Here is a 26,832-nt window from a genome sequence, read left to right as displayed (position 1 = left end):
TTTTTAGGTTAGAGGGTCTCGGGGAAACATAAAAAGGGCTTCAAGCTAAAAGGGGGCACGTCGAACACAGGAAGAATGAAGATGCAGGAACCATCGGTATAGCAGTTATAAACTGTCGTAGTTGTGTAGAGCTCCAAAAGCTAATGGAAAACACTGATGCTCAAATCGTTATAGACGATGAAAACTGGCTAAAGCCAGAGATAAATTCAGCCGAAATTTTTGGAAAGGACCTAACTGTGTTCAGAAAGGAAAAGGCTAAACACAGTTGGCAGTGGCGTGCTTGTTGCTGCTAGAAGTAGTTTATCTTATAGTGAAACTGAAGTGCATAGATCCTTTGAGTTAGAATGGGCAGAGGTCATTCTTAGCAACCGGAATAAAATAATAATTGTATCCTTTTACCGACATCCCAACTCATATGATACAACTGCTGAAACATTCAAAGAAAACTTAAGTTTGATTTTTAACACTGACCGACTCATACAATTGCAGTTGGTGCTGAATTTAATTTACCCTCGATGTTTTGGTGAAAATACATGTTTAAATCAGGAGGTATGCATAAAACATCATTCGAAACTGGGCTAAACGCATTCTTTCAAAATTATTTCGAGCAGTTAGTTAATGAGCCCATGCGAACAGTAAATGGTTGTGAAAACCTGCTTGACCCCTTAGCTACAAATAATCATGAGCTAATAACGAGCATCAAAACGGATACAGATTAGTGAAAAGAGGGTTGTCGTAACGAGACAATATGGTAATCTCAAAATCCTCCAAAACTCAACGAAAAATACACCTATTCGAAAAAGCAGATAAAAATTCACTTGACGCCTGCCCGAGAGACAATTTTCACTCTCTTCCAAATTAACAATTAAGTTTAAACCAGATATGGCTTGAATTCAAAGAAATAATATCGACAGCAATTGAGAGATGTATACCAAATAAATTAACAAACACTGGAGGTGATCCCCACTTGGTACACCAAACGGGTCAGAACATTGTTGCAGAAACAACGAAAAAAGCATGCCAAATTTAAACGAACGCAAAATCTCCAAGATTGGTGATATGTTGCAGAAGCTCGAAATTCAAGGTAGACATCAATGCGAGATGTTTCTAGTAGTTTCCACAATGATACTTCATCTAGAAACCTGGCAGAAAATCCAAAAAGATTCTGGTCGTATGTAAAGCATGCTAGCGGCAAGACACAATCAATACCTTCTTTGCGCAATAACAATCGAAATACTATAGACGACATAGCAGAGTTGCTAAACACAGCCTTCCGAAATTCCTTCACCAAAGAAGACGAAGTAAATGTTACATAATTAGAATCAAGGAAGCTGCCAACATGAGTAACCTAGAAGCAGGTATCCTTGGAGTACTGATGCAACTTAAATCACTTAACAAAAGCAAACCTTCCGGTCCAGACTGTATACCAATCAGGTTCCTTTCAGGTGCAATAGCTCCATACTTAACAATCATACACAACCGTTCGCTCGACGATAGATCCGTACCCAAAGACAGGAAAGTCGCATCAATATTCATGAAAGGTAGTAGGAGTAATCCACTAAATTACAGGCGAATATCATTAACATCATTACAAATCAGGATTTTTTAATATATATTGTGTTCGAACATTATGAATTATCTCGAAGAGAATGGACTATTGACACACAATCAACACAGTTCTAGAAAACATCGTTCTTGTGAAACACAATCAGCTCTTGACTCACACGATATGTTGAGTGCTGTTGACAAGGAATTTCAAATTGATTCTAGATTTCTAGATTTTCAAAAGGCTTTTGACGCTGTACCATACAAGCGGCTTGTAGTGAACTTGCGTGCTTACGGAATATCGTCTCAGTTATGTGACTGTATTCGTGATTTCCTGTCAAATAGGCCACAGTTCGTAGTAATTAAAGTCATAGTGTTGCACAGAAGTGATTTCTTGCGTTCCCCAATCTAGTTTTATAGGACAACTGCTGTTCCTTATCCATACAAACCAGTGGCGTAGCGTGAGGGGAGACATGGGGCTTAATCTCCCCTGTATTCGTCCTTAAAAAAGCTGCAACAGTAATTCATAACAGAAATATAAACAACTTTCTACTAAAAGCACTAAATGTGCGAAGACATCAGTTTTGTAGCCCGCGCCGCCGCACCCTGTGAATTGGTGTGTCTGCCTGCTTGAGACTCGACTGCTCTCACAAGGGGAGGCCGCCAATTGTGAAATTCATATTCGATTCATACTGCGCATAATAAAAGCTCATGGCCAGAGGCCATGAGCTTCTGTCATCATCTTCAAGCTTTAAAGGAACTTCTCCAGATATACAGAATGATGTAATAGAAATGATAACTCTGGCAGTTAATGAGAAAATAAAATCTGAAATTCAGAACTGCAATTTCATTTCGATCCAAACTGATGAAACATTAGATGTGTCATGCGAGAGTCAAATGAGTATAATATTCAGGTACTGTATTGCAGAAAAGATTCGTTGGATTTTACGATGTTTCTGGAAATAAAACTGCTGAAGGTTTGTCAAACATTATTCATGCAGTATTGAAAAAATGGAATGTGGAAGGAAAAGTGGTTGGTCAAACATATGATGGCGCTTCAGTAATGGCGGGCAGAGAAAGAGGACTACAACATATGGTGAAGCAGTTCTGTCCCTGTGCGCTGTTTATTCATTGCTACGCACACCAACTGAATTTGGTACTGTTACAGGTCTCCAAAATCATATGACAAGTACGCATGTTTGTAAGTGGTCTTACCGATTTCCATTCGTTTTCCCAGCAAATCATCAAAACGAACTGCATTGCTAACTGAGACAGGATTTAAATTGCCACATGCAAGCAACAGCCGCGCGGGATTAGGCGAGCGGTCTCAGGCGCTGCAGTCATGGGCTGTGCGGCTGATTCCGGCGGAGGTTCGAGTCCTCCCTCGGGCATGGGTGTGTGTGTGTTTGTCCTTAGGATAATTTAGGTTAAATAGTGTGTAAGGTTAGGGACTGATGACCTTAGGAGTTAAGTCCCATAAGATTTCACACACATTTGAACATTTTTTTGCAAGCAACACTCGCTGGAATTTTCGTTCCAGGGCAGTTTCAACAACATCTAGTCATTTATCAGGGCTGTATAGTGTTTTTTGTTATATATTTGATGACCCATAATCTTTGAGCTGTGCTGTGGGAATGAAACGGCGGATGGGTGATCCTATGTTTGTCTACTTGCTTTGTTTCTGCCGAGGGTGCTTTGTTTATGTTGATCATCTCTCTAATGTCCTTCAGTCAAAATCCGTCAGTATAACTGCTTGCCACGACGAAATAAGAATTTTTTTGAGAAACTTACGACAATTAAGAATGGAAACATTCGTTGATGAATGCATTGAATGCAGATTGCGTTTGAATGGCAACTTATCATTGTGTGATAGTTAAAAGACATCCCTCAGGGCCCTACAGTACGAGACACTGGATTTGCAAATTGTTCGGATGGAAAGAAGGTTTCAAGACGTTCCACAAATTCAGTTTGTTGAACTTTTGAACGAAAAGTGTTTCCCGAACTATCAAACAGAATTCCCAAAGTGGAAACTGCTTCAATTGTTAGTACAGTACCCCTTTTTCGAACAAGAACAACTTGAAAATGAACTGTGTAACATATACGCTGATGAGAAAAAACACTTATCTCCCAGAATTCTCTTAAAGTTCATTGTCAAAAATGATAGACTCCGTTTACGAAGAAACACCGAAGTTCCTTCGTTTGGTTTTGACTCTACCCGCAACTACAGCAAGCAGTGAACGAAGCGTGAGTATTCGTAAACAAGTGAAGAATTATTTAAGAAATTCAATGTCCAACATTCGGCTGTCGTGTTTGAGCACGTTAGCAATAGAAAAGACACTACTTGGAGAGCTATCAAGTGATCAGATCTTTGTAGACCGAGTTATAGACTTATTCGTGGAAAGAAAAGACAGGAGCATTGCACTTGTGTACAAGAAAATATAAGTGCTTCTTCTCTCGCTACTGGAGTTCTACAAATTTGTCTTCGTTTCTTTAACAAGTTATTATTATTATTAGTGGCGGTGGTAGTGGTAGTGGTAGTAACAGTTGTAGTAGTAGTAGTAGTTGTTGTTGTTGTTTGATGCATTTTGTTTCATTTGTTTAAATTATTGTACTATTTTGTGTCCCTATAATAACTGCAAAGTCTCCCCAAACTTTACAACCACGCTACGGCACTGATACAAACGATTTAGGTGACAATCTGAGCAGCCGTCTTAAGCTGTTTGCAGATGGTGCTGTCGTTTATCGTCTAGTAAAGTCATCAGGAGACAAAAAAATTGCAAAAAGATTTAGAAACGATATCTGTATGGTCCTAAAATAGGCAATTGTCCCCAAATAAAGAAAAGTGAGAGATCATCCAGATGAATGCTAAAAGTAATTCGTTAAACTTCGCTTACACGATAATTCAATCAAATCTAAAGCTGTAAATTCAACTAAATACCTAGGAATTAGAATTACGAACAACTTAAATTTGAAAGAACACATAGAAAATGTTGTGGGATAGGCAAACCAAAGACTGCGTTTTACTGGCGGAAGAATTAGAAGATGCAACAGATCTACTAAAGAGACTGCCTACGTTACGCTTGTCCATGCCATTTTGGAGTCTGCTGTGTGGCGTGGGATTCTTACCAGAGGGGATTAACGGAGTACATGGAGAAAGTTCATAGTAGAGCACCAAGTTTTGTATTATCGCGAAATAGGGGAGAGATTGTCACTGACATGCTAGAGGTTTTGTTTTGGGACGGATATCATTAAAATAAAGGTTTTTTTTTTCGTTGCAGCGGAATCTTCTCACGAAATTTCAATCACGAACTTTCTCCTCTAAATGTGAAAACATTTTGTTGACGCCGACCAACACAGGGAGAAACGATCATCATAATAAAACAAGGGAAACCAGAGTTCGTGAGGAAAGATATAAGTGTTGTTTTTCCTGCTCTCTGTTCGAGATTGGAATACTAAGAGAGGACAAGTTACTCTCTCGTCTACGAGTATTCTTCATGAAGATTTTGTTACAACGTTACGCAACTTGTGCGAGACTTCAGAAAGTTAACGACCTGAGCAGATGTTGAAGGAGCCTGGTAGGACGCTAAAAGCGTGAGTTATTTTTATGGTTCTTAGTTCGTAGAAACGGCATGTTTGGAAGTTGAAAGCAAGGGGCGGCATGTCCATTCGTCAGTAAATCTTGCCGGACGGGCCCTCGGCTGTATAGGGCTGACATAGTACTTCCTAGTCGAGACGGGTTTCCAGCATGACAATGCCCGCTATACCTGTATCGGCGCCAGCCAAAAGCTGGGCTGGGGGCGATGGACGGAAGGGACGCGTCTACACAGTGGAGTCATAAACCAGACATTGTGGGCTGCGCTACGGCTAACAAAAATTCACAAGTTTTCGTGTTCGACGAAACTGCAAATAGGCCTGTGACCCACTTCCATTGGCCGCCTTGGTCGTAATAGAAATGCTGGCGTCTGGGAAACGCTTATGGATAGAATTTTTATTACACCTCATAGCTAGGACTAACTTGCTCCAAGGCACAGGTAATTTAGATAAAGATCTGTAAGACTGTATCTGTTCACTTGTTGCCATGGGAAGCAACGCGACTTCGGAGAAAAACATCTTCTCCCACCGCGAAAACTTAAAAAAGTCAGTATTTGGCGGTTTCTCTTTTTTCAGAGATGCAGGTCTCTTAACTCTTGCGCTTGGTTCGTCGTGAGTTTGTGCTGCCATGTAGGATGGGAGACTTAGTGCCTCTAAAGTTCTGTGGTTGGCTCAAGACGGGCTGAAGGCGGCGTCGTTCACGCACTTTGCGGAAAAACGGAATTTTGTTTTATCTGGAGAGGTGCAAGGCTCTCTGGTTCTGGACTACGGTCTGGAAGCAACTTATAGTTGAAGCTCTGGCATGTGTGGTTGGTACTTGGCACCTAAGAATTACTTCACTTGAGAGTAGTTAGACTGGGGAGTCTGTGGTGAAGTTCTCACAGTACCGACGGCGTGACTTCGAACGTCTCGGACTACTCGTTTTCCGTGGACACACTTATTCATTTTCGGTTTCCAGTCTTGAAGTTTGGCATCCTTGTGCGCTCTGTCGTATAAGTGAGCCAGATTCGTCATTGGTACGACCAGCGAACGGGTGTGTAACACACCGAAATCTACCGTGATTTCAGGGTTCTGGTAGAGAGTAAATTGCGCTCCGTCTGCCTGATCGCTATATCTTGAAATTTTGCATTTCTTTCATGGCTGCGATAGATTCACAGGCACCGGCTTACGTCTCGTCTCTACTGCACACGTCCCGCCAGCTGCAAGTTACTTCGCTGTAAAAGCAAACAGGGTAACGTACCGCTGCTCTGGCCTTGTCTGGGCGTACAAATCCCAGTCGCCACTTTCTCTCTGCTGCACCCATATAGACTTCTGTAGATCATCAATCAAAGTCTGCTCAGCGTCAGAACAATTCAGATAGCGCCATACACATTTTTAGGGCCACCCAGGATCCTTGTCCATTGTGGTCTTAAACCGCCTGTTAGTTGTTTACGATATTCTAACATAATTTATTTAACATTAAATATGTCTGCCTTTGTTTTTTTTTGGGGGGGGGGGGGGAGAATAAATGTTGTCAGTAAACTAAATTTTGCTTACCTTCTCAGTCAAGTCATCACTTTTATATAGTCACCCCAAGGGTCATCTTTCATTGTGTATGGCGCTGCCAGGTTCTCAATCAAACATTTTTCTATACAGCCCACAAACGGGCTCACTTTCACTTTGGCGTCCCTGCCCAGGATCACTTTTATTTTGGCGTCCGCTGCCAGGATCACCTTTCATTGTGGTGTCCGATCCTGGGATACCTTTCAGACTAGAGAATTATTGTGAAGGTGGTTCGATGAACCCTCTGCCAGACACTTAAGTGTGAGTTGCGAATTATCCATCTAGATGTAGAATACGAATTGAAAGTCAGCAAGACTTTGAACTGGGGCAATAGATAGCAGATAGTTCAAGGAAATTATTTGCTGGATTTCAAGGGCCAGCAAAAGATGGAAGTGACGAGCTAATGGAAGGTGCGTAAATGATATTAGAAACTAGCAGTGGCTCAGCCTGAAAGAAAAGTGAAAGCATGCGTTTCTAATATGTAAGGGATTTGGATATACTTGTATGTTCTAATCTCCTTCTCGCCCCTGACTGTGTTCGTCTCCACCTCCTCCTTTCTTTATCCATCTCCTACTCCTCCCACTGTCTCACTCTCCATGTCCTCCTGGCTCCTCTCTACCGCCTCTCTCTGATCATCACCTCCTCCCCCTCTCCCAGCATCTCTTTCTGCCTCCCCCCCCCCCCTCTATTCATCTCCACCTGCCTGTTTTGTATGCCCATTCTACCCACCTCGTCTTCCTTGACCTTGAGCCTCGTTTATTATTGTTGCAAATTCCGACTCTGCAGTAGTATTCTAATCATAAACCAATAAGCCATAAATACAACTTCCCTGTTTGCTAACAACGTTCCACTATCGCTTCCTTTATATAAATATTTATATACTAAAAGGTATATAGTCTATGTGTGTCTAAACTTTTGTTACAGTAATGTGTAAATCGGAAAGGCACTTTGAGATTTTTGGTAACAGCGTTTTCCTTTCTGTCACACACACACACACACACACACACACACACACACACACACAAATACAAACACAAACACAAATGTATTTGTATTAAAGAATTATCTACCTAAATTCAACGTTGTAGCAACATTTCAGAGCAATCGATCAAGAACTCTCGGAGATTAACGATTTTAAATACTCGTGGTACTGTTTTCTGTATACGTTTTTGGCGGACGGGAATAGGTCCCTTCCAAGTGGCGGCCTCTGTTAGCGCTGGTGGCGCCGCCTGGTGTCCGTCCGTTACTGCCACATGGAGAGTTCAGACGGTAAGGTGTACAGCTGCCATGTAGGCTGCACGCATGCCCGAGGTGTCAGAATGGTTGCCGATCGCTTTTGCAGAGAACCCCGGTATAGCAACATACGAGTACATATGTCATATATACCAGATGGTGTTCCAATAGGCATATGAAAAAATACTTGAGTATTCGAAAGCAATGTTGTGTCAAAACTTTAAAGCAGTCTCTGAATAAGTTTCTGAGATCTGATATTTTGAAGAAACTAGCATCTACGTTTTAACTTGTATAGAAACTGTAAATGTTCTCAATCGCAACTCTCCGGAAGGCACAAGGTTGGCTTGGAATATGCGTATGATTTTATATAGCTCAACTATTTTTTAATATGTGTGATACATAATTTTTATGAATTTAATAATAGGGAAACGTTTTATATACACTGAGGCGCCAAAGAAACTGGTATCGGCATACGTATTCAAATACAGAAATATGTAAACAGTCAGAATACGGCGCTGCGGTCAGCAATGCGTATATAAGACAAAAACTGTCTGGCGCAGTTGTTAGATCGGTTACTCTTGCTGCAATGGCTGGTTATGAAGATTTAAGTGACTTTGAACGTGATGTTATAGTCGGCGCACGAGCGATGGGACACAGCATCTCTGAGGTAACTATGAAGCGGGGACTTTCCGGTATGACCGTTTCACGAGTTACCATGAATGTCAGGAATCCGGTAAAATATCAAATCTCCTACATCGCTGCGGCCGGAAAAAGATCCTGCAAGAACGGGACCAACGACGACTGAAGAGAATCGCTCAACGTGACAGAAGTGCAACCCTTCCTCAGATTTCAATGTTGGGCCATCAATAAGTGTCAGCGTGCGAACCATTCAACGAAACATGATCGATGTGGGCTTTCGGAGCCAAAGACCCACTCGTGTACTCTTGATGACTGCACAACACAAAACTTTACACCTCTTCTAGGCCCGTCAACACCGACATTGGATGCTTGATGAATGGAAACACGTTGCCTGGTCGGACGAGTCTCGTTTCAAATTCTATAAAGCCGATGGACGCATACGGGTATGGAGACAGCCTCCTTAATCCATGGACCCTGCATGTCAACAGGGATTGTTCAAGTTTGTGGAGGCTCTATAATGGTGTGTGGCGTGAGCAGTTGGAGTGATAGGGGTCCCCTGATACGTCTAGATACGACTCTGACAGGAAAAACGTACATAAGCATCCTGTCTGATTACCTGCAGCCATTCATTTCATGTCCATTGCGCATTCCGACGGACTTCAGCAATCCCACTTCGACAATGTGACACCCCACACGTCCAGAACTGCTGCAGGGTGGCTCCAGGAATACTCTTCTGAATTGTCGTGCGGTAGCGTTCTCGCTTCCCATTCCCGGGTTCCCGGGTTCGATTCCCATCGGGGTCAGGGATTTTCTCTGCCTCATGATGACTGGGTGTTGTGTGATGTCCTTAGGTTAGTTAGGTCTAAGTAGTTCTAAGTTCTAGGGGACTGATGACCATAGATGTTAAGTCCCATAGTGCTCAGAGCCATTTGAACCATTTTTCAACTCTTCTGAATTTAAACACTTCCGATGGCCATCAAACTTCACTGGTATGCCTAGCAAAGTGGTGTTCACAAGAGATCTCCACCCATTCGTTCTCTTACGGATTTGTGGACAGCTCTGCAGGATTCATGGTATCATTACCATCCAGCACTACTAAGACATTAGTCGAGTCCATACAATGTCGCGTTGCGTATCTATAACACGCCTGTATTATAATGCAAGTCGATCAAGAATTTTCGGAGACACATGCTTTTGAAGAAACGAACATCTACATATTTATTCATATAGATGTGCATGGCTGAAGGCAAGCAGCATAGTTGAGGGTCTCCCTGCAAGCAGTCGATGTGATCGTAAGCTCGCCGGAAGACATGTTAGTCAGTACATAAAGAAAAACACTGAAATAAATCATGGGAATGAAGTGGTGTGTAAATGATAGTTGAATGGAGTCTGTACAGTAACATAAGGAGACCTGACAGATTGACAGAAAGGAGATATGGACGTCCCCACGATCACACCGTGAATGAAATTTCCCGATTTGCTGGTGTATAAATGCGGACTGTGTATCACTCACTGGCATGTAAATCGGTGTCCTAAGGTATCCTAACCAACAGGGATCTGAAATGAGGGTGACGCCTTGTCAATGACAATCGGTTTAAAAACCGACCGGAATTGCTTCTATCTCTGAAAGCAGGCCCATCTCAATCAGTTGGCGAGCAAACATTTGGAACAGCAACGGACATTTTAAATCGACAATCTTGCAAAAAAGGCAGATAAAGCTGCACTTGTTCAGTAGGACAAATAACACAACAGGACAGTGGGTGTTTGGAAGCGCTCTGTGCGTTCCAACGCTCTTTTAATACGACGCAGTACATCGAGTGCACAGACAGCGCGCAATGAGGCGTTTCATCGTTAGTTCATGGATAGTGTAGTTCAGATCAGAGGCAATTCTGCAATGTTTTGGAAGTGCCTTTTGTACGATGACTTGGGCCACTCGTTCAGACTACGTTGAGCATGACCAGGACTTTTCCTCGGTGATTAGTGTCAGCCGTTCTTCTGCATCTTCATGATCAGTATGCTGTGGACACTCCCATCTTGCTAGTTAACGATGACCGTTTTCGCAAGGTGCACCCGTATGTTTCTAGTTTGACGAACATGCAGGCATCCTTTTGCACCTCGAATGGCCCGGTAAATTACTCGGTTTTGATTACATAGAAACTGGGATCGTACGGAACATCGGGTGAAACATTTACATATAGACTGCCTGACAAAAGGAAAACAGTCAAGCACCCAGAAGGAGAGGAGGAAATTAAATTAAAATACACGGCTTGAGAGGGTATGTGTTACATTACAAAATCTAGTCATATTTATAAAGAACATGACAGCATAAGCTCACCTATCTACACTCATGCTCATAAATTAAGAATAATTGCGATACGTCGACCGAGAGCATCCCAGACGTGCTCGATGGGGTTTAGGTCTGGAGAACAGGCAGGCCACTACACTCGCCTGATATCTTCTGTTTCAAGGTACTCCTCCAAATGGCAGCTCGGTGGGGCCGTGCATTATCATCCATCAGGAGAATGGTGGGTCCCACTGCACCCCTGAAAAGGCGGACATACTGATGCTAAATGACGTCCCGATACACCTGACCTGTTACAGTTGCTCTGTCAAAGACATGCAGGGGTGTACGTACACCAATCATAATCCCACCCCACACCATCAAACCACGACCTCCATGCAGGTCCCTTTCAAGGACATTAAGGGGTTGGTATCTGGTTCCTGGTTCACGCCAGATGAGAATCACTGTTCAGACTATACCTGGATTCGTCTGTGAACATAACCTAGGACCACTGTTCGAATGACCATGTGCTGTGTCCTTGACACCAGGCTTTATTGCCTCTCCTGTGACTAGGGGTCAGTGGAATGCACAATGCAGGTCTTCGGGCGAACAAACCATGTCTGTTCAGTCGTCTGTAGACTGTGTGTCTGGAGACAACTGTTCCAGTGGCTGCAGTAAGGTCCCGAGCAAGGCTGCCTGCAGTACTCTGTGGCCGTCTGCGGGCTCTAATGGTGAGATATCGGTCTTCTTGTGGTGGTGTACACTGTGGACGTCCCGTACTGTAGCGCCTGGACACGTTTCCTGCCTGCTGAAATCGTTGCCATAATCTTGAGATCACACTTTGCGGCACACGGAGGGCCCTTGCTACGACCTGCTGTGTTTGACCAGCCTCCAGTCGCCTTAGTATTCTACCCCTCATAACGTCATCAATATGTGTTCTTTGAGCCATTTTCAACACACACTCTGAAAACGTCTGCGTACTTACTCTCTGCACCGTACTCTGACATGCACCAACACACCTCTGCGTATGTGGACTGCTGGCAGCGCCGACGTGCGACGACCGCAAGTCAGATGCACCTCATGGTCATACCCCGAGCTGATTGAAACCCGCAAACCGCCCACCAGAGAGTTGTTTCACCATGTATCAGCATTATCCTTAGTTTATGAGCATGAGTGTATATGACGCTGTATCCTATCTGGCCTGGATACAGTTGGGACTGAGTGTCATAAAACTGTTGTATCCTCTCCCGAGGGAAACTTGCCCACGAGTATCATAGCAATTTTCTAACTGATCCTTGATATCCTGGGTCCTGGCGCTGGGATGTATTTGACGTCCAGGCTGGTCTCTCACGTGTTCTGCAGGAGACAAATGTGGAGATCTCACTGGCCAAAGGAATACCTTGACACCACCGACTGATCGACTTCAAGATACTGCACGATTCGTCCAGTCGGCCAAATGGAATGAAGACGACCCAGAAAATGTTGGATTTCTTAATGAAACGGAAAGATGCGACATAACACCAACAAATCAAGGTAATATTTTACAATCAAACTGAAGAACATGAAGCATTTGAGGCTAAAAATTGAATCAGAAACTTCAGTAAATAATTTGTGTAAAAATTGCACATAAGTTTTGTGTGTGATGCGAGGTGGCACAGAGATGATAAATAGATAACAATGATACATAGGTGTAGACAAATTTTTCTCCGATTTTTACCGAGTTATTAATTAGTTTCATTAAGAAATTTCTAACTGTCGTGAATACTGCCATTTCTGTTGAAACCCAGTCTCAGTTGTAACCTGATCGATTCCAACCACAGGGATACAGCTGCACCGCGTAGTCTGCCGCTAGCAGACGCCAGTGAACGGAATCTTAATGTCTCAGAGTGGTCCTTAGAGAACTGCTACAAATGGACACAGCTGGGTTTCCCACAAAAATCGATGTCATTATTCTCTGTCGACTGTTTTCCTAGGAAGGTAGACGAAACGTGGTACTTAGGGAAAGGCAGATCTCGGTGTGGATGGGACCTTACTCAGTTACCGTTGGCTGCTCAGTTTTTTTTATTTTTATCACGTACACTTTATTTGGAACAAATTGCATATGAGGTTGATAATAACTAACAGTTATCAAATTTGACTGTTAAGACAATATCTAATTAAAATTTCTTTAGACAAATTGCATCAATGGCTGAAGGCCTTATTGACAAGAGATTCAAATTATTTGTCGGTCGAAGGCCCCAATAGTTGTTGTTGTGGTCTTCAGTCCAGAGACTGGTTTGATGCAGCTCTCCATGCTACTCTATCCTGTGCAAGCTTCTTCATCTCCCAGTACCTACTGCAACCTACATCCTTCTGAATCTGCTTAGTGTATTCATCTCTTGGTCTCCCTCTACGATTTTTATCCTCCACGCTGCCCTCCAATACTAAAATGGTTATCCCTTGATGCCTCAGAATATGCTCTTCCAACCGATCCCTCCTCCTAGTCAAGTTGTGCCACAAATTTCTCTTCTCTCCAATTCTGTTCAACACCTCCTCATTAGTTATGTGATATACCCACCTAATCTTCAACATTCTTCTGTAGCACCACATTTCGAAAGCTTCTATTCTCTTCTTGTCCAAACTATTTATCGTTCATGTTTTACTTCCATACATGGCTACACTCCATACAAATACTTCCTGACACTTAACTCTATACTCGATGTTAACAAATTTCTCTTCTTCAGAAATGCTTTCCTTGCTATTGCCAGTCTACATTTATATCCTCTCTACTTCGACCATCATCAGTTATTTTGCTCCCCAAATAGCAAAACTCATTTACTACTTTAAGTCTCTCATTTCCTAATCTAATCTCCGCAGCATCACTCGATTTAATTCGACTACATTCCATTATCCTCGATTTGCTTTTGTTGATGTTCATCTTATATCCTCCTTTCAACACTCTGTCCATACCTTTCAGCTGCTCCTTCAGGTCCTTTGCTGTCTCTGATAGAATTACAATGTCATCGGCGAACCTCGAAGTTTTTATTTCTTCTCCATGAATTTTAATTCCTATCCCGAATTTTTCTTTTGTTTCCTTTACTGTTTGCTCAACTGTTGAATAACATCGGGGATAGGCTACAACCCTGTCTCACTCCCTACCCAACCACTGCTTCCCTTTCATGCCCCTCGACTCTTATAACTGCCACCTGGTTTCTGTACAAATTGTAAATAGCCTTTCGCTCCCTGTATTTTACCCCTGCCCCAATAGTAATAACTCAAAAACAATTTTAGGGTTGAAGGCCTAATAGAAAATTCTTATTAAGATATTATAAAGTAAGGGACAGTCATATTAAGAGACAATATCTAATTAAAAATTCTTAAGACAAAGTGCAGTCACAGTTGAAGGCCTTATTGACAATCATCACAATCTGACCAAATCAAGAGAGAAGTGGGCCTCAGACAGTGCTCCAAGGATCGACCTGGTAAATGTCGCTCAACTTCATAAATGATGAGACAGGGAGCCAAGAGTAGTATCACTTAACCGGATGGCAACTCAAACTAGTGACAGTTTAAACGCCGGCCAACACTCCTACAACATCTACCTAATGCCTGATAACCAACACAACGATGAAATAACCCTGGCAAGGAGGAACCGGCGGACAGCACTGCGTCTTCTGAATCCGGTGTTTAGAACATCCAGAATCAGAAGGAACCACTACGACCAAAGTTGTCCAAAAGAAACAGAATCAGAACCACAATCAAGGAGGCTGTCGAACAAAACGCCTTACCGGACAGTAGCGGCAAGGCGACGAAAGGTACACTGCCGCGAAAAGACGCTAACCTCCAGGGCAGGTGACTGGGGCGTTACCGGCCACTAGGCAGAAAAATACCGCTGGTGGAACTTCAATTCAAACGATGCCACTTTACAAAAATTTGTCTGCTGATATTCATATCATCGACAGTACACGAACGTTAAGTTTAAAATTATCTCACTTCTCTCTTGTAGCTTTCGCTTCGTTCGATCCCATATCAGCGTTGCGTGTATAGTATAACCGCTGAACGAAGGTAATAAGGAAGATTTTGCGCCGGCCGGGGTGGCCGAGCGGTTCTAGGCGCTACAGTTTGGAACCGCGTGACCGCTACGGCCGCAGGTTCGAATCCTGTCTCGGGCATCGATGTGTGTGATGTCCTTAGGTTAGTTAGGTTTAAGTTGTTCTAAGTTCTAGGGCACTGATGACCTCAGAAGTTAAGTCCCATAGTGCTCAGAGCCATTTGAACCATTTTTGAAGATTTTGCGTGATTACAACAGATACGCCACCGCCTACGACGTCGCTAGTGTGGTGTTGAGATGTACGGGAGACTGTGGCGTGACGCTGTTCTGGTGGAGGAGCGCGCGGCCGCCGTGACGGGTTGGTCTCTGGTTTCTGGTCTCCCAGCTCGTGTCTCAGTTACAGGGCTGGCAGTCAGTCTTGTAGCAGCAGCAGCGGCGGCAACATCAGCCATGTGGCCAGTGGACATCGCGTGCGCGAGGCCCTTCCTCCTCACCGTCAACCAGAAGGCCGCTCTCGGAGGAGGCCTCTTCGTCCTGGGTATGCTACGCACGTTTCTTCCTCATACTTCGCTGAGCAAAAACGGCCGGTGGCGAGAAACGGGGGAGCACTATCACTATACAAGGGACAAGTTTAATCTCGTAGCGGAAAAACGTGTTTTCTGGAAAAGAAACACTTATTCAGCTTAGTACACTTTTGTTCAAATGGCTCAAATGGCTCTGAGCACTATGGAACTTAATATCTGAGGTCATCAGTCCCCTAGAATCTAGAACTACTTAAACCTTACTAACCTAAGGACATCACACACACCCATGCCCGACGCAGGATTCGAACCTGCGACCGTAGCGGTCGAGCGGTTCCAGATTGAAGCGCCTAGAACAGCTCGGCCATAACGGCCGGCAGTACAATTTGTTCAACTGTTTTCCGGTGAATAATTTTCGCCATTGAAGTGCGGTTCGGAAAAAGGAAAAGAAACCTAAGGCTCTACTTCGGAGACAAAACGTTTTTCGGATACACATTCCTGTAGAAATTACCTCGTTTCCTTTTAAAACCATACTGGTACACCATCTCAGGTATATTTCTTTCTAATTTGTTCATGCCTCAGTTCTACCCTTTGGTAGGTCATGAATAAGAAGAATCTCTTTTACAAGCACCCCTCAACGCACTCCTCATCTAACCACAAAAAAACAACATACGGCTTTCCATACTATGTTTTGCTTGCCACGTAAAAAGTGAATTCAATCTTTTTTGTTAAGAATTCTGCTTAAAATGCTAAGGCTTAAAATGATTGTTTCTGTGAGCGTAAGTGTTTCTTAGTAAACACTCAGAATACAATGCAGTCTGTCACAATCCTTGGCGACATTGGTTAATTTTTTCAGTTCAGCATAATCTGTAAATTAAAATCAAACATTTCTCATTATTTTGAGTCGCAGAACAGTGTCCAATTTGTTGGTGGCATTAGGATTCTTCGGAGTATTTGTCTATGTGATGTAATACATATCCCAGTAATGCAAACCATGGACAATTGCGTATCAACTTATTATATCTGTTCGAATATAAAAATCATGTTATCGTTTACGTAATGTTTCTCATTTCGAATTTCACCTTTTGGTTGTAGCAGAAACGTACAGTATTCGGTAATAATTACACCACTATCTATTTTCATGACTTAGAATTTTCATCAAACACATAGCGATTCCATTGTTACCGACTATGATGTTCGCTTTATGGTTCGCTACATAGCACTTACGTGTTGTGTTTTTAAGTGACTAATATGGCGCCGGCCGCTGTGGCCGAGCGATTCTTGGCGCTTCAGTCCGGAACCGCGCGACTGCTACGGTCTCAGGTTCGAAGGCTGCTTCAGCCATGGATGTGTGTGGTTTCCTTAGGTTAGTTAGTTTTAATTAGTTGTAAGTTCTAGGGGACTGATGACCTCAGATGTTAAGTCCCGCAGTGCTCAGAACCATTTGAACTAATATGGCACACCTTTCTCATTGTCAATTGTCTTTCTTTCTCTTTTACTATTTCTATGAGTTTCTTTTTTCTATCTTTCTCTACCATTCCTTCCTGTTTCTTCTACCTCACCTTGTGTTCTCTCTCTCACTTTCCTCCTCGCCCATCTACCACCTCCTTCTCGTTCTCTTCCCTTTTCATTCCCCCTCCTTTCTTCTTCCTCTTCTCCCCATTTCTTCGTCTCTAATGTCTCTGCTTTCCAAAATCTTCTCTGTTTCCCTCACTTTCTCTCGATCACTTCTCTCTCCATCCTTTTTCTCATTTCTTCTAATTCTTTTCTCCCTCTCCTACCTCCGACTCCTACCTTCCACTCTCTACAGTCGCAACTAACCAGCGTTACGATTCAGAATGAATTTCGTTCCTCGATGACTGATACTCTTCTCCTTCCCACCTACTTCCCCCTCTCTCCCACTCATCTCTCACCCCTTTCCTGCCCCTCCCCCCCCCCCCCCCAGCCATCCTCCTCGTCTCTGTCTGTCTGACTCTCTCTCTCTCTCTCTCTCTCTCTCTCTCTCTCTCTCTCACCCTTTTTCCCTACATCTACTCTCTCGCTAATCATCGACCCTTTCCTCTTCGCTCTTTGCTCTTCTCTCTCACATTGTCATTATGTCAGAAACTTGTAGCCAGAGAAAGCATAAGATAGGGTTGCAGGAGGCTGAGTTTCAGAGGTTGGAGAGTATAATAGAAGGGGAGGAAGATTGAGGACCATCCTGTCGTAAGACGCTTTACTGCTGCGCCTTCAGACACTGCTGCCACTTTATATATAATACTTGTAGTAATTTTATTCATCACCAGATCACTTTTACAAGAATATTGGTAGAATATGCTCATATGCCTTCAATATTCTTTCTTGGCGGTTTTTAAACGTGTTTGTTAAAATTTTGCCTTTAACGCAGTGCCTGCGAGAAGAATATCATAAATATTAATGCTTTCTAGCTGTATGCAGAAATGCAGGTACACTGTGACACTTGTTGAAACTGATGATTCTCTTCTATTGTCATTGATATTGTGTAACATTGTTTTGCTATGTTCTTGTAACAAAACTACCATCGAGAATTCACACAGTACTGCCTCTGCAGACAATATTATGTGCAGCTAACCGTGACTCACCTAGCAAAGTGGTAGCTTATCCTGGTAATCCTCATATATATTTTCCGTGGTTTTGCTATATCATTCGCGGGGAAGGGGGGCGGGGGGAGGGGAACTGGGCTGGTTCCAGCAGAGACCATGGTTGCTTCTTTCCCCCATCTGCTCTGAGCGAGCTAAAACTGCGCCCTAGTGACTTCAGCGATGTCCTGAGACTGGTTTGATGCAGCTCTCCATGCAAGCCTATCCTGTGCAGGCTTCTTCATCTCCCAGTACCTACTGCAACCTACATCCCTCTGAATCTGCTTAGTGTATTCATCTCTTGGTGTCCCTATACGATTTTTACCCTCCACGCTGCCATCCAATGCTAAATTTGTGATCCCTTGATGCCTCAGAACATGCCCTACCAACCGGTCCCATCTTCTTGTCAAGTTGTGCCACAAACTCCTCTTCTCCCCTAATCTATTCAATACCTCCTCATTAGTTACGTGATCTACCCATTTAATCTTCAGCATTCTTCTGTATCACCACATTTCAAAAGCTTATATTCTCTTCTTTTCCAAACTATTTATCGCCCATGTTTCACTTCCATACAATGCTACACTCCATACAAATACTTTCAGAAACGACTTCCTGACACTTAAATCTATACTCGATGTTAAAAAATTCCTCTTCTTCAGAAACGCATTCCTTGCCATTGCCAGTCTACATTTTATATCCTCTCTACTTCGATCATCATCAGTTATTTTGCTCCCCAAGTAGCAAAACTCCTTTACTACTTTAAGTGTCTCATTTCCTAATCTAATTCCCTCAGCATCACCCGACTTCAGCGACGACGGCATTTTAAATTCTAGTCTTCTTGTTTACATTTTCTTTCCTTGGGATCGAATCATTTTGAGACTTTCGGAGATTTAAAGCTTCCATGTTATATGCTGAGTCTTCGTCTTAAAAAATTAAGATGAAAGGAATATCGAGAATTGTTCCATCTAACAGCGTAACAGAATATACAGGGGACAAATAAAAGTGTTCCGGATAATAGAGTTCTAGGACGCAAAGAAGTACAGCAGAGGAAAGGAAACACAGTACTAATCTGAATATAGCAGATGTTGAAAGTCACCACCTTTCATCTCTTGGTAACTTTGGGCCCTGCTCAGCAAGTTACTGGACTGCTGGAATTCCTACAGTCTCATCTGAAATGTTCTGCTACAATTCTTGAAGCCAATGAAGGTTGTTGTGATATACCTTAGACTTGCGGGCTCCCTACGCAAAATAGTAGCACACGGACAGATCAGGTGACCAAGGTGGCCAGCTAGGGCCGCGACCAAACTGCAGGTCCCGGTGGAGTATTCGTCCGCATGGTCGAGTTGATACGTCGGTCTCTTGTGATAGACGTCGGATTGGTCTCCTGGTGAAGAGTTTTCTGATGAACTGCATCCACATTTTCTGGTGTGCTGGCACGGTGCGGGGTGTTTTCTGACTTGCTCAAAACAGATCCTCTCTGACGCCATTTTCGGACTAAGCGTCGCATGGCACTCCTTGCTGGTACTTTGACACTATTAAACTTCTTAGCAAACAACTGACAACGACTTTGTTGTCACGTAACTTCTCACAACGAACAACCGCTGCTCCATTGGGAGTGCCATCGCCCCCTTTGCATACTGACACAGCCCGTACTACTCTGGGGTGCATCACGTGGTGGGAGTAAGGTAGTGTGCACGTCACAGGGTACGGTTGTATGCACGCAGTCACGTCCAATCGTATCCACTCTTCCAGGCCACTTTTATTTGCCCCAAGTCAAAAAAGAATTAAAGACATTAACTACCAGTGGGAATTGATTTATATCGATAGAGCATGTTGAAAATTTATGTCAGGTCACGACTGGAACCTGGGTCTCCCGCTCACTCGGTAGCTAGGCTAACCACTACGCCATCCCAATACAGCGGTCACTACAATTACGCAGACTAATTTAGCATGTCTCCCGTCAGACCCAATCCCGCTCACTAGGTAGATGGGCTGACCATTATGCTGTCCCAACGCAGTGGTCACTACAACCATATGGACTACGCTAGCATGCCTCCCATTAGACCCAATCCCGTTCACTAGGTAGAAGGGCTGACAACTAAGCCATCGCAACACAGTGGTCACTACAATGACATGGACTACGCTAGCATGCCTCTCGTCAGACGCAATCCTGTTCACTGTGTAGATGCGCTAACCACTATGCCATCCCGACACAGTGGTCATTACAACCACATGGACTACACTAGCGTGCCTCGGTCAGACCCAATCCCGCTCACGAGGTAGATGGGCTGAGCATTATGCTGTCCCGATACAGTGGTCACTGCAACCACATGGACTACTCTAGCATGCCTCCCGTCTGACCCAAACTCTCAACTTATACCACACACTGGTGATGTGATGCTCCTCGTCATTAGCCTCATTGTTCGCGGCATCTCCCCGATTCCAGCAAGATTCTGAACTTGGTGTGCATCCGCTATGAAGAGATGATTGGCCGCTAACGCGTTAATTATATGCAAAATATATACATATACCTGGAACAACGGCGTCACATATGCAAGATTGCGCCGATGAAAGAAAGCAACGACACATTTCAGTCCTCTAAAAAGGTTAACTTAAATAGTTAGTAGAGTACCGGGCGTTCAATATGCATTGCGAAATGTATCTTTTGTGTGAAATGTAGTTGCTGGCTACACGAAAAGTGTGCGAATGTGTATTTAAAACTCCTAAAAGGTGATTCTCCGTGGTCGTACGTTTAGGTTCACTTTTACATTCTGAAGCGGCTGAACTCGTGAGTACAGTGAACACGAAAGAAGATATCGTTAAATTGCGTCAGAGTGGCACTGAAACGATGAAACGGAAAGTTTAATGTAAAAGAAGCAAATGCTAAACTAGTTAGTGAAAGAAAGCTCTGTTGGCGGAAAACAACCGATTACAGGTACAGAGCAAAGTGGTAAAAATTCGCATACGTGTGGTACAGACAATGTCGTCAGTGAAATATCAAGCGACAAATATAAATGGAAAAGGGTTAAAAGGATAAACGTGTAAGTGCTACAGACCTATATCATTGACGTCGGTTTGCAGTACGGTTTTGGAGCATATACTCTATTCAAACATTATGAATCACCTCGAAGGGAACGATCTATTGATACGTAATCAGCATGGTTTCAGAAAACATCGTTCTTGTGCAACGTAGCTACCTCTTTATTCGCAAGAAGTAATGGCCGCTATCGACAGGGGATTTCAAGTTGATTCCGTATTTCTAGATTTCCGGAAAGCTTTTGACACCGTTCCTCACAAGCGACTTCTAATCAAGCTGCGGGCCTACGGGGTATCGTTTCAGTTGTGCGACTGGATTCGTGATTTCCTGTCAGGAAGGTCGAAGTTCGTAGTAATAGACGGCAAATCATCGAGTAAAACTGAAGTGATATCAGGTGTTCCCCAGGGAAGCGTCCTGGGACCTCTGCTGTTCCTGATCTATATAAATGACCTGGATGACAATCTGAGCAGTTCTCTTAGGTTGTCCGCAGATGATGCTGTAATTTACAGTCTAGTAAGGTCATCCGAAGACCAGTATCAGTTGCAAAGCGATTTAGAAAAGATTGCTGTATGGTGTGGCAGGTGGCAGTTGACGCTAAATAACGAAACGTGTGAGGTGATCCACATGAGTTCCAAAAGAAATCCGTTGGAATTCGATTACTCGATAAATAGTACAATTCTCAAGGCTGTCAATTCAACTAAGTACCTGGGTGTTAAAATTACGAACAATTTCAGTTGGAAAGGCCACATAGAAAATATTGTGGGGAAGGGGAGCCAAAGGTTGCGTTTCATTGGCAGGACACTTAGAAGATGCAACAAGTCCACTAAAGAGACAGCTTACACTACACTCGTTCGTCCTCTGTTAGAATATTGCTGCGCGGTGTGGGATCCTTACCAGGTGGGATTGACGGAGGACATCGAAAGGGTGCAAAAAAGGGCAGCTCGTTTTGTATTATCAAGTAATAAGGGAGAGAGTGTGGCAGATATGATACGCGAGTTGGGATGGAAGTCATTAAAGCAAAGACGTTATTCGTCGCGTCGCGATCTATTTACGAGTTTTCAGTCACCAACTTTCTCTTCCGAATGCGAAAATGTTTTGTTGAGCCCAACCTACATAGGTAGGAATGATCATCAAAATAGAATAAGAGAAATTAGAGCTCGAACAGAAAGGTTTAGGTGTTCGTTTTTCCCGCGCGCTGTTCGGGAGTGGAATGGTAGAGAGATAGTATGATTGTAGTTCGACGAACCCTCTGCCAAGCACTTAAATGTGAATTGCAGAGTAGTCATGCAGATGTGTAGATGTAGATGTAGATGCTACAATGAAAGATGACAAAAATGATTTCCTGATAATGGGCGATTCTTCTTTAAACACTTAATTGTGCCAGCCTGTAAGGCTAATGTTCAACTTGGAATACGATCCCACCAGCTAAACAAACTTTTAAAATGTATTGAATATGAAAAAAACCACGGCTGGAACTGAAAGTACCGACAGGTCTAAAGATATTTTTAATCCACGTGGGCTCAAACTCTGACGCAGCTACAGTGAGAAAGTAATCGTGAGTGACTCACGAGATCTGTTGTGTACGCAACCTCCAAGCTGGTAATTGGTGGTATTATTCATACAAGATCCGTAAATCACACTTGCGTCAACAGAATAAACAGTGATATTAGGGAAAATGGTGAAAGGCTTGGGGCAATGTTTATTGACATAAATGAGCCGTGCGCGGCTCGTGTTCGTGCCGTTTATTACTTGACATCTTGTCTTTGCCGTACTGCCGTCTCGTTTCCTATTCGATCTACTGGCGTCACTAAGTTGCTGGCTTGCCTGCCCGTGAGTGGCAGCAGCAGCGCTATCGATAAGAGCACTCTCGTACTATCTTTGGAGCGACCGCTAGTATTTCCGGGTCGTGGTGTGCGGGGAGTGCAGTCGGGACGCAGCGCCAGTCAGGTGCGGACAGCCAGTACTCGCCGACCGCTTGCGGAACACATCCACTGTCCGACGGAAGGAGATTGGAGCGGCAATGGCCGCTGGTTGGTCGTTCTGTCTGTCATCTCATCGGGGGTCGTTTATTTGGTCTTTTGTTCGTTTCTGGGCCTCGTCAGTTGATCATCTTGCCGGACGTGGGTCGGTTCCTTCCTTGTGCAGAGATGTCGGATGGCCAATGGCCAAGTGTTACCTCTGCTTGGTTGGGTCCGAGCCAGTGTGCCCTGGTCACCGTGCCTCCGAGTTGCGAACGGACATGCAAATGAGTCGGGATAGAGCTGCAGTGAGGTCCGGACAGCCAAGACTATCCCGACTGTATATATACACTAAGATGGTATCTGTTCATTCTGACATGTCCGAAAGAACAGATACCATCGGTGACCATGCAGCTCGCTAGAATGAAATTACAATGAAATAAACACCCTTAGCTGCTTACAGACGTTGACATACGTCAACGGGAACAGATGAAAAATGTGTGCCCCCACTGGGATTCGAGCCCGGGATCTCCTGCTTACGTGGCAGACGCTCTATCCATCTGAGCCACCGAGGACACAAAGAAGAGCGCGACTGCAGGGATTTAGCTCTGGCACGCCACTCGCGAAACCCACATTCTCAACGTATTGTCCCGCTCTACATGTCCGAAAGAACAGATACCATCTTAGTATATACAGGATGTTTCAAAAATGACCGGTATATTTGAAACGGCAATAAAAACTAAACGAGCAGCGATAGAAATACACCGTTTGTTGCAATATGCTTGGGACAACAGTACATTTTCACGCGGACAAACTTTCGAAATTACAGTAGTTACAATTTTCAACAACAGATGGCGCTGCAAGTGATGTGAAAGATATAGAAGACAACGCAGTCTGTGGGTGCGCCATTCTGTACGTCGTCTTTCTGCTGTAAGCGTGTGCTGTTCACAACGTGCAAGTGTGCTGTAGACAACATGGTTTATTCCTTAGAACAGAGGATTTTTCTGGTGTTGGAACTCCACCGCCTAGAACACAGTGTTGTTGCAACAAGACGAAGTTTTCAACGGAGGTTTAATGTAACCAAAGGACCGAAAAGCGATACAATAAAGGATCTGTTTGAAAAATTTCAACGGACTGGGAACGTGACGGATGAACGTGCTGGAAAGGTGGGGCGACCGCGTACGGCAACCACAGAGGGCAACGCGCAGCTAGTGCAGCAGGTGATCGAACAGCGGCCTCGGGTTTCCGTTCACCGTGTTGCAGCTGCGGTCCAAATGACGCCAACGTCCACGTATCGTCTCATGCGCCAGAGTTTACACCACTATCCATACCAAATTCAAACGCGGCAACCCCTCAGCGCCGCTACCATTGCTGCACGAGAGACATTCGCTAACGATATAGTGCACAGGATTGATGACGGCGATATGCATGTGGGCAGCATTTGGTTTACTGACGAAGCTTATTTTTACCTGGACGGCTTCGTCAATAAGCAGAACTGGCGCATATGGGGAACCGTAAAGCCCCATGTTGCAGTCCCATCGTACCTGCATCCTCAAAAAGTACTGGTCTGTCCGCCATTTCTTCCAAAGGAATCATTGGCCCATTTTTCAGATCTGAAACGATTACTGCATCACGCTATCTGGACATTCTTCGTGAATTTGTGGCGGTACAAACTGCCTTAGACGACACTGCGAACACCTCGTGGTTTATGCAAGATGGTGCCCGGCCACATCGCATGGCCGACGTCTTTAATTTCCAGAATGAATATTTCGATGATCGTGTGATTGCTTTGGGCTATCAGAAACATACAGGAGGCGGCGTGGATTGGCCTCCCTATTCGCCAGACATGAACCCCTGTGACTTCTTTCTGTGGGGACACTTGAAAGACCAGGTGTACCGCCAGAATCCAGAAACAATTGAACAGCTGAAGCAGTACATCTCATCTGCATGTGAAGCCATTCCGCCAGACACGTTGTCAAAGGTTTCGGGTAATTTCATTCAGAGACTACGCCATATTATTGCTACGCATGGTGGATATGTGGAAAATATCGTGCTATAGAGTTTCTCAGACCGCAGCGCCATCTGTTGTTGAAAATTGTAACTACTGTAATTTCGAAAGTTTGTCTGCCTGAAAATGTACTGTTGTCCCAAGCATATTGCAACAAACGGTGTATTTCTATCGCTGTTCGTTTAGTTTTTATTGCCGTTTCAAATATACCGGTCATTTTTGAAACACCCTGTATATCGTTAAGGCTCCCCGGCCACTTGACCATCTTCTTTTTCTGTGCGAATGCACAAACAGTGCCCGAACTCTTACGGGAATCGGCAACGCGCCGCGAGTAATGAGTATAATGGGCGAGGGCACTACGAATGTAGTGCGGGACAATACGTTGAGAATGTGGGTTTCGCGGGAGGCGTGCCAGAGATAAATCCCTGCAGTCGCGCAGTTCCCTGTGTCCTCGGTGGCTCAGCTGGATAGGGCGTCTGTCATGTAAGCAGGAGATCCCGGGTTCGATACCCGGTCGGGGCACACATTTTTCATCTGTTCCCGTTGACGTATGTCAACGCCTGTAAGCAGCTAAGGATGTTTGTTTCATTGTAATTTCATTCTAGCGAGCTGCATGGTCACCGATGGTATCTGTTCTTTCGGACATGTCCGAGTGGGGATGACCTCGGTTGGACGTTCGGTCGGTCGTCTCAGCGGACGACGTATATTTGGTCGCCGACCGCAAAGGGTTCTCTCAGTGTGTCGACTTGTCATTAGTCCTGGTTGTTCCACAGTGGTTGATTTTACGATTGTTCGGGTTCTTGTGGAAGTGTTTTCGTGGAATTGTGTCTAGCTTGTGTAATTTCGACTGAGCTGTTATGTTAATGCTGTCTGCGTACTGGAGTAGGCAGTCGGTCCATTGGGACAGAGCAGCGAGCAAGTCTCTGCGGCGAAGGCATTAGCGTAGTGTTCCGCAATGAGTTTTTCCTCGCCGTGTTGGTGCTGTCCGTACCGCGTGTAGTTTGACAGTCTTTGGTGCCGTTCATATTTTTGAGTGCTTATTGTGTCTTGACTGTATTTAGACGCCAATTTTCAAGACGTGGTGCTGCTGGTATCTTCGTCCTCGCGGATTTTTCCGTTGTCGTGCTGTTGGTTGAGGGGAAGGGAATTGATTAGGTTGTTGGTCGGTCCTTCAGCCGTCCCTGCGTCGGGTTGCCAACCGATAATTTAGTATTACGCTTGGCTGCCTGTCTCACCTAAACTTAGGTTAGGGTTACCTCCTCAGGCCGACCCTTGGAGCACTTCTGAGCACCAATGTTCTGTTGTTTTAGATTTTGATTTTCTTTTGGTCTCAAGTATTGTGCAAGGCCTTCAGCCGTCTATTAATTTAGTTTGTTTCAATGTTAAGACAAGACCTTCAGCAGTCTTAAATTAAAGCTTTGAACATTCTTGCTTAAACTACTTTTTTTTTTTTAAAAAAAAGGGGGTTTTGTCCATTGGAAATCCTTATTATTATCCAGGCCATAAGCCTTGAGTTGTTCTATGTTCAGTATGCGGCCTTCAGCCGATCTTTGCGTGAAATATTTTAAGATACGGCCTTCAGCCGTCTTAAATTAAAATTTGAAAAGTCACTTGCTTAAAACCTTTTTAAATTTTCTTCTCTGTCTGAAATTCTTGTTATCCAGGCCTCAAGCCCTCAGTTCTCCTATCTCTGTCTGAAATTCTTGTTATCCAGGCCTCAAGCCCTCAGTTCTTCTATCTCCAGTGTGTGGCCTTCAGCTAAGTTTTTATGTAAAATTTTGTAACTAAGCCCTTCGGCCGTGTGTATTCGTTAAGGAAATTATAATAACTTGTGTTCTGGCCTTCAACCG

General features: G+C 44.0%; 1 protein-coding gene across 1 annotated transcript in view; it reads left to right on the top strand.

The window, feature by feature from the left end:
• The first annotated feature begins 15,278 nt into the window (after positions 1–15,278).
• The window catches only part of LOC124615984 (visual pigment-like receptor peropsin), a 173,328-nt gene continuing 161,774 nt past the window's right edge, over positions 15,279–26,832 (top strand). The window contains exon 1 of the mRNA XM_047144193.1: positions 15,279–15,399. Coding sequence (XP_047000149.1) covers positions 15,312–15,399 — 88 coding nt within the window. The 5' untranslated portion in view covers positions 15,279–15,311. The remainder of the gene's footprint in view (positions 15,400–26,832) is intronic.

The sequence above is a fragment of the Schistocerca americana genome, chromosome 5 (assembly GCF_021461395.2).
Source record: "Schistocerca americana isolate TAMUIC-IGC-003095 chromosome 5, iqSchAmer2.1, whole genome shotgun sequence".
In the NCBI taxonomy this organism is placed as follows: Eukaryota; Metazoa; Arthropoda; class Insecta; order Orthoptera; family Acrididae; genus Schistocerca; species Schistocerca americana.
Note: the sequence above shows the minus strand (reverse complement) of the source record. Positions and strands in the feature narration are given on the sequence as shown.